Here is a 17,924-nt window from a genome sequence, read left to right on the forward strand (position 1 = left end):
TGAAGAGTTCATCAGCTATTGCTGACATCAATAGTGTAGTGTCACAAAGCACTCCCTTAAAAAAACCACACCACTTCTAAGAGCAGACTTAATGCCATGTCTGTCTTATTCTGAACAGAGCTATTTTCAGTTATTTTGCTGAATAATGGGAGTTTGCAGCAGTTGGTCCACATCTTCTGTGTTTGTGAATGGAAGGGTGCAATTGGCATTCTCGGTGTCATGTGTAACTAATAGGTATTTATCTGTAATAGTGGAAAGTGTTAGTTTCCCAGTTGACTTCCAAACAATATTAACAGTTTTTTGTCTATTTATTAATAGCTGGAGTAACTGGATGGATGGATAGCAATACTTTTCCTTTAGGTATTTTCATTGATGTGGATCAAGCTAAATAATTTATTTCATATAACTTTTTCTTAACTCAAGATTATACTTGAAATTTAAGTGGAAAACAAATTACTATATTGTTTTAATTAAATTACTACTTCATATGTAAACTCAAAGCACTGCCTTTGCCAGGTCTAAGGTGAAACATGGTAATGAACCTGGCAGGCTTAGGATTTTGTTCCTTCATGTGCAAAAGGGAAGTTGCCAGATTTTTTCCTTCACTATTGGCAGACATTGAGCTTTTGGTATTGTGTTGGTGCTTACAGAGCATTACTAATTATAAAGAGCAGTTGAACAACCTTTGCTTAGTTCTGGCAAGCTATCTGACCTAAGTGTTAAATGACTCAAACAGCTCTGTAGAAGAACATACTTTCCTGAAACTGTTACTGATTTGCATTCTTTGTTGCAAAATTTAACAGGGAAATGTTTCATGGTGTGACTTCAGTAAGATTATTAGAAATATCTGCCTTTGAAGTAACAATACTGTTGATACATTACTTATTTTGAAACCATCTCAGTGATAGGTAGGCTTTTTTCTACTTCATTGCATTCCTGTGTTATGCCTACTAGTCCCAGGAAGTCCAGAGTTGAAAATTTACTTTACTGGAACACTTGGATTTTTCTCTCCATAGGTCATGATTTATTTTTCCTTTTAAAAATACATCAAAACCTGTTTGTTCCTTGGTTTGTGTAAGACAGCAGTATATAAACCACTTATCTAAAAATAAAAGTATTTTGTTCATGGAGTTAGTGAAACTTACATTAAATTCCTGTGTTGGTTTTCAATACACAATTTTGGATCAGAGATGGTTTAAACTTTTGTGTGTGTGCAACAACATGGCTTTACACAGCAGAACTCTACTTTCTGCTCAGATCAAGCTCCTCTACAAGTGTAATAGTTAGCTTAAGACAAGTATATTCACCTGTATGAGCATCATAAGTTTTTTTCTATTTATTTCTGCTGGAGAGAAAAGTGATATTTTATTTTTTTTTTACCTTGTGTTTTAACTTGTGTTCTCAAATGTATGGCAAATTGTGTAGTATTTTGTGAATGAGATGGTGGAAGGATTGGGAACTGGGGTTGAGATGTGTGTGCAATTATATTCAGATTTCCTTGAGAGAGGTTTGAAGCAATTTCAGTTAATATTGTTTCTGTCCTTAGCAAGTAAAGTTGCTGTCTTGTAGACAAAGCTGTGACCGTACTATAGTTTAAATGAATTGTGCAGAGAAATGGCTTTTAACAATATAAATGGATGCATGTTTCCTTAAAACCCAGAAAATATGTTAATAGAAAAGCAGTAATTACAATAATTCTTAATTCCCACATTTTTTTATAGTAGAACATAGCTGAATAATTTCACTTCTGCTTTTACTCTAACACAGATGGTGTTTTTCAAAAGTTGAGAAAAATATTTCTTAAAGTTAGTATTAATAAATGCTCTGACATTTTAATAATTCTAATATTTTTCTCAATTTGCATATGAATATTTGAAAATTGCTATTGAAATTGTGGACTGAATAGTGCAAATCTGTTTAATGCTTTAGCTTCTGTGTTGCCAAAGAACCCTACTGGGTGTTTGAATGGGTTACATTTTGATGAGTGAAGTATAAACATCAAATGTCATGAATAGCTTCTGCAAGAACTGGTGAATAAGTGTGCTAGACACTTTTAAGGGCATGGAGAACAAGGAAACGTGTCGTGGTGGTAACCAGTACTTTTATTGCTATGTATTGTGCAACTCCAAGCTGCTTGAAGTGATTTCTGTTTAGGGGAATGCAGATCAATGATCCTTCATTTATTTAGCCTAGCTGAACAGTGGCAATCTGCTAAAATAAACTGAATGTATCCTTCACATTTAAATTAGTTGTGTTTCTAGTTTCTTAAAACTTAGTTCATTTTATTGTCTCATGCTAACAACTTGACAGACATAACTGTCTTTAGAAGCATTTTGATGTAAATGCTAAGTCAGCAATGTGTAACTGGTTTTCAGGATACTAAATGCACCTTATTTTCCCCCTCCTAAATTTTCAGGAGTTTTGAAAACTTAGCATAAGGCCAAGTTCTGCCCTTTCTGTCAAAGTCAAGTCCAGTCTTGACTTTAATAATATCAACAGGGACATTCAGCTTTTACCAAAGGTAGACACTAGGAAAATGAGTAGGTTTTGTTAGAGAAAATAAAATTTTTTTTTTCCTCTTCACTTTCATCCCTATCCTTGGTATCTGATTGTATGTGAAATAGAAAAAGACTTTCCAACACACTGTGCTTTTACACTTCTGTGTGAGTTTAAGTGTACTAGTCTGAACCGTGTTCTCTTGTCTTTTTATTTCTCCTTTTTTGGTTTTAGCACTGTTAGGAGAGATGGTGTTCAGAAAGAGGAAGTGAAGAAAAAATCTTTGTACAAATGTGTACTTAAATGAAGAGGTTCACAATCTACAATTGTTGTGATATTCTAGAACATTTATATGCTGAAATATTTCCATGGTTAAGTTGGTAATCCGTTGTGTCTAGATATTGTTTGACCATAGTATGTCTTATATGTTGATTGCCAGCATTATTTTATTTTTAATAAAAGTAAAATCTCTCTGTTTAACAAGGTCTTCATGGTTCTATCTTTGATATTTAGCATGCATTCAAAATGTGGCTGGAGTTTTGAGATGATGGATAAAAGTATCATACAGGTATAAAATAAATTTTAAAAATACCCTCTCTAAATCTAAGCAATTTGCTTATAAATACTTACAGAAATTAAGAATGGCAGTGTTGGCAAACTACTTGATAAACCAACCACCATTCTAGCACTTCTACTAAAGTGCTTTACAGATGCTAAGCATCCAGCCTGGAAATCAGATTTTTATTGCTCCCACTTCACAGACAGCAAAACTGATGTGGAGGGATTGGTTTTGCTCCATGCCTCCAGGGCATGGGTGCCAGCTGGAAGTAGGGCAGGCTTGTCCTTGACAGCCCATGCGAGTAAGGGAGAAACAAACTGTGCCTGTTGTTTTACTGTTACGTTGGGTTTACCTGCTGCTGGAAGTGTTGCACAAAGGTTCATGTTGTGATGCTGCCAGAATGGGTGGCTCACAGTCTTAATATAGTGGTTGTCAAATCCCTGTTATGTCCCTGAAGTGACCTATAGTGGTGCAAACCTTTCTGCTTGTTCAGACTGTTAAAAATTGATATTAAAAAAAATAAAATAAAAGCTATTAAAAAATAATAATAATTACACCCTCATTACTTTTGCTTCTTATTCCTCCTTTTCTGTTTACTGTATTTTGTTTATAGGTGTTGATTTTAAAATCAAAACAGTAGAGCTAAGAGGAAAGAAAATTAGATTACAAATCTGGTAAGTAAAACAAATGTGCAACCAGCAGTATGTTTTAATTTTTATGTTCTAGCATGAATTAATATGCTTGTCTAATACTATTAACTGTTATAAGCTGGTTTGGCTCTTACCCTATTCCACCTCTCCTCCATTTGCACAAGACTTAAGCAAAACCAACTAGCTCTTAGATTGTTGTGAGGGTAAAGAAGGAGGGATAAAGTTAGAAATAGGTCATTAATATATTTACTAAAAAATTTATGCATCACAGAGGTTTCAAGCCCCTTTTCTTAGAGTTGTATCACCTACACAAGAAATGGGAGTTCTGCAAACAACAAAAGGTAACTGTCATAAATAGACACTAGAGAAACACTTTTTTTTTTTTTTTTCTGGACTGTTTAAAACTTCGTTGAAACAGCAATTATAAAATTGAAGCATTTTCTAAACAGTTTTTCTAAAACTTGGTATAGGCAGTGCTCTTTCTTTCATGCTGTATTAAGTAACTCTAAAGTGAAGGACATTCAAGACTAAGTAAATTATATCCACTCTAAACAGCACTGAGAAATAAAACATCCATACAAATAACTATATACCTTAACTGGTACCAGTGTCCTACTACAGAAAGCTTGAAGTCTTAGCTAAGCTTTTCCTTTCTGGAGTAGGTTACATATTTCCTGATGATAATTCTCCATATCAATGATTGATACAGTTGTTATTGTTTAGAAATTAATAAGCTGAAAAGCCCCCTTTTTTTTGCAGAGTAGTGCAATACATAAACATTGTTATGAGAGAATAAACCAGCAGTGTTCTGTACATTAATCTTACATACTACTATGTAGAAGCTTAGCTTTGGTTTGTTAACAGTGTGTGATGCATAACTGGCATAGTAATTACACTGTTAAAGCTGCTAACAATCCACAGAGGGGGGAAAAAAAGCTCTAAATATACCCGTTGTTATACTTTTGGGATGTTCTGGTGATTTCTCATTCTTAACTACATGGATGCAGTGAATTCAGCTTACTAACTCCTCTTGGCAGGTCACCATCAACTCTGTTTGTCACACCATGTGTCTGTCTTGCTTCCCTCTGAGTTAACTGCTGCTTCACCTTTGGTATCATCAGTCACCTAACACTTCAATGTTAGTGGCATGTCTTCATCCATCATGTGTCCCTGTTTGGAAACCTATGACCACAAGGCTGGCAGTTGAGCCAGCGATTGCTAGCCAGGGTCTGCTGAAGCTGACAGAGGTAACAAAATCCTGACATAGAGATTCTACTGTATGCCAGGTATGAATTCTTGCTATGAAATATGCTAAGCTTATCAAACAGTTTCTTCACGGTTAATAAATACTTTATAGGAAAAGGAGATGCTTAAACCATTATTTTCCATGTATTGACAATATGCTAGTAAGATATAGGAAACTTTTGAAACTAAAAACGGATAGGCCGCTAGAATGTGACCGTTACTCCTGTGCAAAGCCCTGCTAAAATGAGGGGGAAAAACAAAATGTAAAGAGGTAATATTTAAAGATATTATAATATCCATGAATACAATATCCTGTTCCTAAATGTCACTTTCTCTGCAACAGTGGATATAAAAGTGCTGTTCTTAATCCTTAAAACTGTCTTGGCATACTTCTGGTTTTTTTGAAAGGAATTAGCTGACCACCGCTTCTGCTGATTTACCCTTAACTATGTTGTGTATGTTGTTGAGCCTATTTAGAAACTCTTACTTTCATTTCATCACTGAATCCTAATATCAGTTTGGTTGGAAAGGACCCTTAAGATCATCAGATCCAACTGTTAACCTAGCACTGCCAAGTCCACCACTATGCTATGTCTTTCTAAAGCTTATGCTTTCCTGTTTTCTTAAAATTGCTAATATTACATTTCAAAGCATCAAAGTTTGGTATTTTTTTAGTAATTTGATGATTCTACTTCAAAAGTCAAACAACAGTTTAAAAAGGAAGTTTAACTTTGGTGTTTTTATTGTGACTTGACCTGTTTCTCCACTGACCACTTTATCAGGAGAGTATTCTCCACAAACCTCTCCCACTTGAATTTATTAAAAAAAACAGCAGGACTATGTTGAATGTGTTGAGCGATTAGGTGTACAGGGTGTCCTTTTGAAAGCAGCCTTCATACGTTCTGCTGGTAGTAGAGTGTTAGTAAAATAGTATAAAAATTGGACTTCTGCGTTCCTTTTGCAATGGGATACTGTGCACTGAGGACACTTCTTTAGGTGTCTGCTCTTGCCTCTAGCTTACCTGTTCCTACCTGGTCCCTGCTTCTTCACAATACCTCTTCCCCTATTTTTGTGACTTTCAGTCAGGAAAGAACCCCCTTCTCTCTAGATGATGAAATGGTAGAGTAGCACAGAGGAGACAGAATAGTTTTCATCTTCTCTGGGCCACCTGGAACACTAGTAGGGCCCTTTGGGCTGCCAAAAGTAGCAAATACAGTAAATCTGCTGCTGCTGCGTTTCAGTTCTTGGCTTGAACAAATTTAAAAGTTCTGTGAGAAACATGCAGCTCAGGTCGTGGGGCAAAGTAACCAGAGCTACTGGATAGTGAAAGCATCCAAGTGAATTCAAGCATCGTTGAATCAAAGCTTTCAAGCTTTTCAAAGCTTGAAAACTAGACCAGCTAATAGGAAACCCAGCCTGGTACTTTGAAGCACAGGTGTGCCATGAGTTGGTCAGCAGGCCAGTGGGATGTGTAACTGTGCCTTCCTACCTGAATAAAGCTGACACAAGCAGCACTGGCTTCCCCTCTCAAAGGACCTGGTTAGTGGAGGCCGTGGTGCCCCTGCCATTGCGCCCAGCTCCCTGCTGGTGAGACAGAGACTCTCTGGTATCTCTACAGGTTTAATATCCAGGGAAGCCAGTGGCCTGGCAAGACGACAGTTGGACTTGCTTCTGAAGGTTGTTTAAATTGTTGGTTTCTCATAAAAAAGTTCACACTCTTCCAGCTCAGTGTTTTTAATGGGCAGTGGTTGTCTTGGAAATCTGCAGCAAGAGGAGTAGTCTAAGGAAAATATCACCTGTCCTGAAATATAACAGAATGTAGTTCATTCTGTTCAGTACCTCTGAAACAAGTCTTTCATATAATAAAGGATTTTAAATATATTTTTTAGTTTTGTGGGAGGAAAATTGCCGCTTGACAAGTAGAATTAATCTTTAAAATTACTTCACAGGCAATATTAAAAAAAATGTTTCAGATTCCATAAAAGCACAGAGTATGTGAAAGTGTTAATTTTATATTTGTTTCAAAATATTTTCCTTTCTATTACCACTTCATACCACCCTTCACAAAAAATTAGCTACAGAGGCAAAAACAGTTTTGAGTCTTATGTGTTTGTTTCAAGCAACTGGTTTAGATAGACACAGAGAACATTTACGCAAAACAAAATTTATCCAATAACCTATTTTATTAAGATCACCTGTATTTGTATTGCATTTTATGCAGTCTGAGTCAACACATGAAAATGGGCTTTGTGTGTGTTTTTTGTTTGGTGAAATGTTTGTATTCTTTGAGTGATGTCTAGTTTCTGTTATGGAAGGAGAAAAACAGTAAAGCAGTGGGGTTTTATTTTTGTAGATAGATGGTCAAGGCATCATACTCTGTATCTTCCTGGTGACGATTTAGAAATACCAGTGTTTTTCCATTAGAAAAATTTATTTAAAAAATCAATACAAGAAAACTGCTTGTAGCATTAGTAGAGGAGTAATCTGTTGTATTTTTTTTCAGTGATGCCAAATCATTACTCAAGTTGTAGTAACTTATTTGGACCTCTGGAGTTTGAATTAAATCGAACCAACTTACTCTTTTATGTCGATTCTGAACAGAGCAAATGAAGAACGAGCAACACTTCATATCACTTAGGGAATTTATGAAGTTGCATACTGTTAGCCCAGTTAAATAATGCTCATCTCCTAGCTTTCCACTAGTGTTTCAAATAGCTTACTAAAATACTCCAGCTGCAGGAATGTAATACATTGGTGAAAAAAAGTGTAACAAACTTAATTGTTCCAGCACTACACGTGAAAGGAAGGCATTTTAAGTTGGATATGCTGTGAATGTTAGCATTTTTTCTTCAATTTAGGAAGAATTTAGTTTCATTTTAAAAAAAGGTAGCATATAGGTATTAGCTCTGCATTAGAGGTTAGCATTTTTTCTTCAACTTAGGAAGAATTTACAGTTTCATTTTAAAAAAAGGTAGCATATAGGTAGAAGATGAGATTTTTTCCATGTGAAAGATAATTTGATGCTCTTCTTGAACTGCAGCTTACTTAGGTAGCTTGGGGTTGATTTCTAAACTTATTGTAGAAATAGTTCTCCAACTTTCACCTTACTATTTGAAGGCAAGTACAATGTTAATGTAATGTTAGAGATCACAAATTCATTGTATTTCTTCCATTTTTCAAAGGAAACAAGGAGTAGAGTATCATGCTTACGATCAGGAACCTGTTGACCGGTTTCATTTAAACACATTGTGGCAGTAGAGACATTGGTTGTGTGAAGTGTGGGGAAATCAGTGACTTAAAACGAGGTGAAGAAAGTCAGCCCTAATCCACTGTAATGAGTGTGACTGGTAGGTGACAGTCAGTGGCCATCTGGCCATTTAACCTCATGTAGTGGGCAGCTGGGCTGTCCGCAGGTGTTTTAAACTGGCCACAGCATGTGGTGTGTCTCGATTAGCCAGCAAGCCAGACTACAAGTTGTGTGGTATATGGGTGAGAGGGGAGTGCAGGACCTGAGAGTACAGAGAAGAGCAGAAACTTGTAAAGAGCCTGAGGGTGTTGTGGGGTGAGAAGAGGTTGATAGTACTAGGTAGACTCAGAGATACAGCACTGAGTAGCTAGGGGAAATGTGGAGTTGGAGATAGCTGGAGTGGCAGAGTGTGATGTCTGTTGCCTACTTCTAGGCCTAGCCAGTGTGTTGATGACTATCTTCAGAGAGTGTAATTAAACATTAGGGTGTTTATTTTCCCTCTACTTTTCTCATGTATGAACCGGGTGATCTGGTAGCCCCTCTGTGATGAAGTTGCTAAAGGTCCTTAGTACTGACCTGACAGCACAGCTGGGTGACTCTGAAATAGCCCCTTTATTTCTGTGTTCCAGTAGGGGCACAGAGAAGAGGGGAAAGACCAGCCAGCAAAAAAAGCAACTTTTTCCAAGTTACTCTGGCCAAAGCTAGAGTTGATGCATTCTTCCACATCAGGTATGCCCTTCCACCTGCCATATAGTTGTGTCTGCTCAGAATGATGGAACTAAAGGGATCGCATCCTTAATGTGCTTGATCAGTAGGGTGGATTAGCAGCAGATGGCAGGGGCTGCTTTACAAGGTCATCATTCTGAGAAGTCTGTTCATAAACATTAAAGCAGTGTTATCCATATTTGAAAAATCTGTGGTTCATACTAGAATTTTTGTAATTTTTCATGTAATGAATGTTCAAAGAATGTTTCAGAAGATAGATAAATCTGACCATAACAATGAAGTAACGGAAGAGTTACTTGCTCTGAGTAACGCTCGGAAATGTAGTTTCAGCTGCCAGAATTTATGTTGTTTTAATAAAAATACCATGTTAATGATAAGAAAACAACCAATTAACCATCAAAAACTGGTCTGAAATACTACTAGAGAATTATCTTATTGAAACAGGCTAACTGTTTTCACCTTCTTTATGGTCCAGAAGGTTTGTATGAATGTAATTCTGAAGTTCTGAGTAGAGAATGGAATTTCAATGGAAATAAAATGCAGTTGGATGCAGTAGGAATTCATTCTCTTCTGCCTCATATTGCAGTGCTTGCAGTGAAGTAATAGGCAAGATATTTCCACAGGCTGTGAAGCAGAGGCTTCAAATCTCTTTCTAGTGAACACTGCTTTACATTGTGAAATCACTTAGCAAAGATTGGTTGCTATCAGGTGTACTCGTGGCAATTGCAGAAGAAACTATCACTTTTAAACCTACTTAGTTAAAATTCTTAAAGATTTTCTGAAAGCAAGATAGGTTTGTGGTAGTTCATTCTACTGCTTGGTTGTGCATAGACTTTAAAATAATTAATTATTCCAAAGAATCAATGTAGCATTTTGTGAACATGATTTTTTTTGGCTACAAGTGTTCTGGTTCTCCATTGTTAACCTCATTGCCAAATTCATCTTCCTCCTTTTGTCCAAAATGTGACTGTTGAAAAGAGTTCCTTTTGAACTTTTGAGTCCCAACACACATGCACACATTTTCCCCTATCCACTCTAAATTTTGGTCCTCTTTTGATTTGCTCTAACAGTGAAATTCAAAAATTATCCATTGCCTCTGGGGGTTGAACTCAAACAGCAAATGCTTGATTGCTTTGAAATGCTGTATAACTTAATTTCTAGCCGTGATACCAGTCACATTTTAAGACTTAGGATATGCACCAACTATTTATTTTTTTTAGTATAATTGCCAAAAATCTTCCATAAGCTGGCTTGATGATATGGTTAAAAGCAGTTCACAGGTTTTCATGGTTCAGTAAAAAATAACCCTTCTGTCTCGTTTACTTTGGAATATAAACCATCACTAGTACAGGAGACATGGTGTCAGTGCTGGAAAATAGTCTCCAGTGTAAATACACCCTGCCTGAAATATCTACAGTGCTGAAAGTGAGAATGGAAATGTTACTCAAGCACCTCAGATTTGTAGATGTAAGCATAAAATCAGGTATCTATTTTCAAAACACAAAGCACATAGTAGTTGCTTACTCTGTTCATTCACTTCTCCCAGTAGTTCTGCATTAGTTTCAGATCCATGGCTGAACTGCTGTGTTTGATCCAAAAAGGCTGTGAAAACTTGAATCGTAATGATAAGTGCATTGCTCATTTTATAGTTGGGTGTCCAGCTGTGTTTGATAAGCATGTATCCATATCCTTTTCATTTTTTCAAGGCTATTTAAATAAAAAAACCAAACACACAAAAAAGCCCCAACACTATCAAACCCCAACAAAGCAAAACCAGCTTCTGGTGGTATGTTCTCATTGGACACCTTCATTCTCAGACATCTCAGAACTGTCTGGTGGCCTTTCTTGGTGAAGTTAGTAGGGGATAAGTAGTCCTGATACAATAACTTTTTATGATTAAAAGTACTGCTCCATTAATTTTTTTTTTTTATGAAATTCACACATATAGAGGAATTGTTCAACATAGTGTCTAATGAGTGTGGGGGTGTTCTTATTGAGATGTAAACAAAGTTGTTCTGTACTTTGCAAATTGGTGAAATATTTGTGCCAATGTTTGCTGCTGCTTCTTAGGGACACAGCAGGTCAGGAGAGATTCAACAGCATTACCTCAGCTTATTACAGAAGTGCCAAGGGAATTATTTTGGTGTATGATATCACCAAGAAGGAAACATTCGACGATTTACCAAAATGGATGAAAATGATTGATAAGGTAGGCCTTTTTAAGTGCTTTCTTTTTATTATTTTTTTTAAGAAGCAACTTATTCCTTCAAAGGTATTCTGTAGAACTTTTAGCAGCATTGATGTAACATTATTAAACTAATGCAAATTAATTTTCACTGGATTTTTTTTTTGGCCAGGATTTAACATTAAGTGTTTTTGTTGCAAAATGGTGTCAGTTCCTCCTTCAATGAACTAGAATTGTCCTAGATAAAAGGCTCAGTAGAAATCTGTGATGTTACTGATTTATCTGTCTACTGGAGGAGAAAAAAAAGTTTTTATTTCCAGTCTGTGGAACAGTCATTATGTTCATTCTTGGATAAACTAGATCAGCTAGTTCTCAAGTCATGCTTTAAAAATGGAATTTAAAATATGAAGGTGAGAATTTTTTAATTAATGTTTGGGAAGAGCTTTCACAAATAAGATGTGTAGGTGTGGCTCCTTATTTAGTAGATAAATTGCTCTTTTTGATATTATGTTGGTGTTACAAGATCTTACGTATCTAGATTTAATAAATTAAAAATGTTTTAACTGCAGTATGCTTCAGAAGATGCTGAGCTTCTATTAGTTGGAAATAAACTGGACTGTGAAGTTGATCGAGAAATTAGTCGGCAACAGGGAGAAAAGGTAAGAACAGGTCAAACCAAATTCTTAGTATTAGAAGCAGAACTGCTGTGGCATTGCTGCTGTGGGTCCTTGGCTCCTCCTGGTCAGACTGCTAGATCTAAAGAGCTATTGAAAGTGGTGCTGTTCCGTCAAAATTCATGTTGCATTTACTTTTACAGAATGTGCAGTTGCATGCTTTGCTGCTGGAGTATGTCTTTGCTCTAAAGAAATAATGAACTACAAGTTGACTTAGGCTACAGAGTAGTGCAGAGGATACCCTTTTGTGGGTTCTGAAGGAGGATATTGACTCACAAATAGAGACACTACTACTCAGGACACCCTTGTGAGCCTTCTTCTAGATATTTACTCTTCAGTGTTATTTTAGGATAGGCAACAGCCCTGCTGGATTACTTAGCTTACCTTTGTTTCCATGTTTATTTTGTTCTCTTCCAACTCCAAAAGTGGTAAGGAACATGACAGGAGAAAATGCTTTAGCTTAACACTCATAGCACCATCTTTATCAGGGCACTATCACTATGGACATATACAAATATTTTCCTTCAGCTACCATTTGGGAAGCAAAGCATTTTCTGTTGGAGAGTCAAGGCTAGTTCTTACATCTGCGTTTCCCTTTTTTTTTTTTATTAATAAGGTTGAGATCTGATTTTCTTCAGAAACTTTCTTAGTTTTTGGCAATTTGCAGCAATCCGTGACAACTCAAATTTAAGTCTGGTGTTTCCCTTTTTTTTTTTTTTTTAATTAATAAGGTTGAGATCTGATTTTCTTCAGAAACTTTCTTAGTTTTTGGCAATTTGCAGCAATCCGTGACAACTCAAATTTAAGTCTGGAAAAATGCAGCTCACTTTTCCAGTAAATCAATTTTAAGTGAAAATCAGCTATATGTGGCAACATTTGGTATACCTTGGAGAGTCAGGGTCATTAGTTGAATTAGACTTCAGTCACAGATTTGGGGAAAGTTGTGGGAGTTTTTTAAAGGTTTTGTGAGGAGTTTATATTTGCTGTTTGTTGCTGTTTGTGCTTATCTTCACGTAGTTAATTTATTTTCTCTTCCATCAGTTTGCACAGCAAATAACTGGGATGCGGTTCTGTGAAGCCAGTGCCAAGGATAATTTTAATGTGGATGAAATATTTCTAAAACTTGTTGATGACATTCTGAAAAAGGTAAAATATTTAGGTGGTAGTTCCTCTGGCCACAAATAAATGGTCATTGTATAAATAATGACTGCAGGTGCTTGTTAGAAGGACGTAGAGGATGAGTCCACAGTGTCAAGTGAAATTTTTGTTTAATAATAGTGGACATGATGTAGTTCACAGACTCTGCTGAACACTTCAGTTAATGAACATTGCATTTGAATTTTATAAGCATCTGCTCCCATTTGCTATACTTCTCTTTCCTGTGATTTCACTATCTATCAGCATCTTGACTGTACCTCTGCTTGCTTTGATTTGTGGGCAGTTCTGTTGTAATTTGTTGTAATTGATTTAGGAATTGGCTTTATTTTGACAATCTCTTGTAATTTTTTCTGAAAGAAAAGCTTGCTCAAATGTAGTTCATTAATAAGAACCAAAAATAAGAACCAAAAGATCCTTAAATTGAGGCTTTGGCTGAGAATGAACTCTTGAAACAAACTCTTTGTGCAGAGTTCTATGCAGAATGTTTACAGGTGATTTTTCTTTTCTTTAAGATGCCACTGGATGTTATAAGAAATGAGTTGTCCAACAGTATCCTGTCCCTGCAACCAGAGCCAGAAATCCCACCAGAACTGCCTCCTCCAAGGCCACATGTCCGTTGCTGTTGACTTGTTACTCCATACAGAGTGAAAAATGGGTGTGGGAGGGTAAAGAAAGTATCTGTACTACTCTGCACTACAATCATTTGGCAGTTCCTTGTTGCACTTTGTTATTCGAGTCAGAGCTACACACTAACTTGTAAATATGCAAATATGCAATCCTGTGTAGGATTCAGCTAAAACATTTAATTATTATCCCTCTCCCTCACAATGATGTTTCATTGATTGCCCCAGTGTTATAAATACTGTACAATCGGTGGGGGTTTAGCACACTTCCAGTCGAGGAGGAGGAGAAATTAAAACTATACCTATTCTTGACATAAATGTTGTAATAGTTCTTGTTATTTTAAACAGGCAGGCAGAAGCTCTTCTGGTATGAAGACAAGTATATGGTGCTTTGCTAACTATTTTAAAGACAATTTTTTTAAAAATGGAGGACTTTATGTACAAAGCTTTCATAATCAGCATTATGTTTCTTTTCAATGTAGTGAAGACATTTTTGGCTGTAGCATCCTCTGCTGACTGGATTTATTGAAAAGCTAAGTTTAATTTTTGGCAGTCTTATTTATTTTGTTTAATGCTGCACCCTTTTATTTGTATACCTAGACATCACATCTGGTGCAGGTCTAAGATTGCACTCTGAAGTAGCATATATAATTTTCTGTGTAAGCATAACCTTGGTTGCAAGAATCATTAAGTTTCACTAAAATAATGGAGATATATTCAAGCTCTAGAAGAAGGTATAAAAAGCAATGCTGCTGTCCTAGACAAATTCTTTTTTTTAAAAAAAATAAGATACGTTAAGGAATATATATGTGTATTTGTCTGGACATCTGTAGGCTGGGGGGAAGGGATCCTAAAGTAAAATTATTTTCTTTTCCTAATGGTGGAAATTATTCCCATTAAGCAAATACTGTGTTAGATTTTTGTCTGATAATGAATTTGTGAATTATATCTTTGGAATATCTTTTATTAAAATGCACTGTTTAGTTAAGCTGTGGTAAATCAGTAGTTACATATTTGAATAACTTGGTGTGTCCTGAATGTTGTGGTATTGAAAAACATTGTGGTCTTTCTAAACTAATGAAGTGCAAATAAAATTTTGTATTTATGAATGACAGTGGAACTGCACCTGTTATTAGAATGACAAGTATGAAATGATGGGTAAAAGATAGAATCTGGAATACAAAACACTTGTTTTAATTTTTTTATGATTTAATTTTCAGTTTGACAGTTCCTTTAGGTGGAGTTAGAAGAGTAGCAGACATCAGTTCTTCACCTTGATCACTGCTCTGTTGGAGAGCAGCTGATGACCTAGCCCAGCTGTTATCTTCAAATAGCATGTGACTGCTTGTCATGCTATCTTAGCAGGTGGTCACCAAACTATTAATTACACTGCCAACACAAGTATGAACCAGTCTTTTTCACACTGCAGCTTCTCTACTTCTCATTCTCTGGTGCTGGACCCTATTTTGTCACTTTTGCCACTCTTGTAGCCAGAACACTGGCACTGACCAGTAAGGTATACCACTGACTTAAGTAGCTTCTCTCTGTTTTCAGGAAGGAAAAAAAGACACAACAAACTGTTAACATAAAAAAAAAATAAAAAAATGAGCCTTTACTTCACAGAGTAAGCTCTGACATTCTGATTATAATACCATGCAGGTCTTTAGGACACCTGGATTTCAACTGACAAACTATGGAAGCATGGTTGGTATTTGTGCTTATGTCTTCTGCCACCTTGTGCCTAAATGGTTTGCTTTTTTAGGTAGTAAACTTACAGTTTACTATCATATTGGTAAGATAAAATCAAATTTCTAAAGCACTTGTAGGATTTCTGTTTTTCTGGTACTGTGGGCAATAGCAAGGAAGGGAAAATTATGGAAAATTAGTTTTAACTAGACAGCCATTTTATTATAGCTGATTTGGTTTTATTTGTACTTAGAAACTTGTGATTTTTTTTTCCTACAGTTTTTGAATTTAATGAAATTTAAGACATTTGGCTTAGATACATTTTCTTGTAATTCTGTGCTGTTTGTATATAGGTAGATTGGAATCCCAGTCTCTTGTACCAAAAAATTTTAAAAGATTGCATTTAAGAAATACATATTTATGTAAAAATGCTTGAATGTATTTGAATATTCATTGAAAATCATAAAAAGTTCAGGAAACCTGTTTTCTTTGTATCCATTATACTATGAGACTGAAGATGGTTTTTTCTCTTAATTTATCTCTGCAACTTTTACGAGTAAAAAAAAAAAAAAAGCCTCATTTGTGTCTTTGCTCCACCTAGCAGGCATTTGCAGTGGGGTGTGGAAAGATGGGTGGGGATAAAATTATTCTTGGTGCTCTGTTGCTGCATCTGAAAGTTCATCTGTGAGCCCAACCCTTCTTGACATCTAATGATGGACTGTTTGAATGGTCTGCACAACCACTGAGAGATCACAGGATGAAAAAAGGGGAAGAGCAGCAGTAACTGCAGCTGCAAATCTGTTTGATGTTCTGTTAGCAGATCTCTGTTATTTAGGAGCCCTGGTGAAGAGGAGCCTGTTCCTACTCTTCAGGATGTGAGGGGCAACTGTTTCTTCTAATACCAAACATGCTTTACCACTAAACTCATCAGATGCTGTGGGGTCCTTTAGTCCCTGGCAGTTTTTTCATGATGGAGAAAATACACGGGCATATCTTTTGATAAGCAGGCATGGCAAGCAGAAATCACAGGAGTGTCAGAAATAGGACAGTAACATCTGCTCCAAAGTAGTGGTGATTTCTTGACTTTCATGAAATAATGGTAGATAGATCATGGCCATTGAATTGTCATTTGCCACTGATTTCAGTGTGGTTAGGATTTATCCCAGTGAATTCTTGAAATGGCACAGTTTCAGCAGTATGACCAGTTAGCACTGCATTCTGTACCAAGCTCTATCAAGAGACTGATACAGTATTTGATTATGTCCATAAAGTTTTAGATCTTCCTATATTCGACCAGCAGGTTGAGTTAACAGATAATTTATTCTTAAGTGAACAGAAGGGAAGTAGGAAAACTGGAAATTTATCTTGTGTGATAATCGTGATACAGAAAAGGCTGAAAACCACTGGTGTACAAGGACTTTTTGAATTATACACTGTTATGCTGTGTGCAGTAGAGGAATAGTGACAGTCACATCTTCCTTTCATCAGATATTCTGCTCCTTCAGAGCAGGGATACGCAATTAATATCAAGGCTTGATACTTCTGAGGAAGGAGGATGAGGAGGAAAAAAAGACTGGAAGCTAAAAGCTAGGATATGGTGACTTGCTAAAACAAACTGCTGCATGTTTGTGTCCTTCCAGCCTTCCCTCATACAATTTAATGTGTTACTTATGTCACTGCACTGAAGGGGCAGGAATTTCTGACAGTGAAGAGTTTGCCTTAATTGGTTTTCCTTTTATCAGTATTATTTGTGAAAGTGATACCACAAACTGATCGCTTAGAGTGCTAGATTTAAGCAGGATTGGGAATTTGGTAGATCCTTCTGAATTGGTCAAGGACTTCTAGTTAATCCAATTAGCCTTGGAAGCCAGTGGTTGGTTTAGAGACTTGTCTAAATAGGGCTGTTCTGTGCACTGTCAGTGCTAGTGTCAGCTCTGTGATCCTTCTGTTCAGTGCCTTCACCTGTTTGTGTCAAAATCTCGCTGAGACTGGAAGATTTATAGCAGGTACATTTCTGAGGTGGGAAGGAAAGTAAGGTGTTTAGGAAAAGGGGAACAAAGCAACCAAGCTAGTAAAGAAAGAATGTGAACAAAAACCTCCAGAAGAGGAGTTCAGAATGCAGCCCACTTCAGCTTGGTTGCTTTCCTGTAGTGGGAGTTGATTCACATGAGTTCGTCTCTGCAGTTTGCGAAAGAGAAAAAGAATTGGCATGAAAAAGAAACCAGCAATAATTCATTCTGTCTTCCTGTGTTGGCTGTTTTTCATTCAGTGGTAGTTTTGCTGAAGCAAAGAATCATTTTTCCGTGTAACAAAGATGGCTCATTGTAGATACGGTCTCACTTTGGGGAGAAAAGGCAGGAAGACTGTGTCTTTCACATCACTACTCTTGTTTATATGGATTCTTGATTGTGCTGATTGGAAGTCTTCCTTTTAAAATAGTGTAAATGGGTCGATTTCAGATGTTAGACCTTAACGTTAGGAAGAAATTCTTTCCTGTGAGGGTTGTGAGATACCGGAATAGGTTGTCCAGGGAAGTTGTGGATGCCCCATCGTTGCCAGTGTTCAAGGCCAGGTTGGATGAGGCTTTGAGCAGCCTGGTCTAGTGCGACATATCTCTGGTGATGGCAGGAGGGTTAGAACTATATGAACTTCAAAGGTCTCTTCTGACCCAAACA

General features: G+C 36.5%; 1 protein-coding gene across 1 annotated transcript; it reads left to right on the forward strand.

The window, feature by feature from the left end:
• Positions 1–3,670: 3,670 nt before the first annotated feature.
• RAB12 (RAB12, member RAS oncogene family) lies at positions 3,671–14,677 on the forward strand (the record flags this gene model as incomplete). Its single annotated transcript, XM_010006867.1, has 5 exons — positions 3,671–3,729; positions 10,994–11,132; positions 11,678–11,767; positions 12,824–12,928; positions 13,453–14,677. Coding segments are annotated over 5 exons (507 nt in total), but the record flags the coding sequence as incomplete, so codon positions are not given.
• Between the last annotated feature and the right edge of the window lie 3,247 nt (positions 14,678–17,924).

This window comes from Chaetura pelagica, unplaced genomic scaffold, assembly GCF_000747805.2.
Source record: "Chaetura pelagica isolate M959 unplaced genomic scaffold, ChaPel_1.0 scaffold109, whole genome shotgun sequence".
NCBI classification, from domain to species: Eukaryota; Metazoa; Chordata; class Aves; order Apodiformes; family Apodidae; genus Chaetura; species Chaetura pelagica.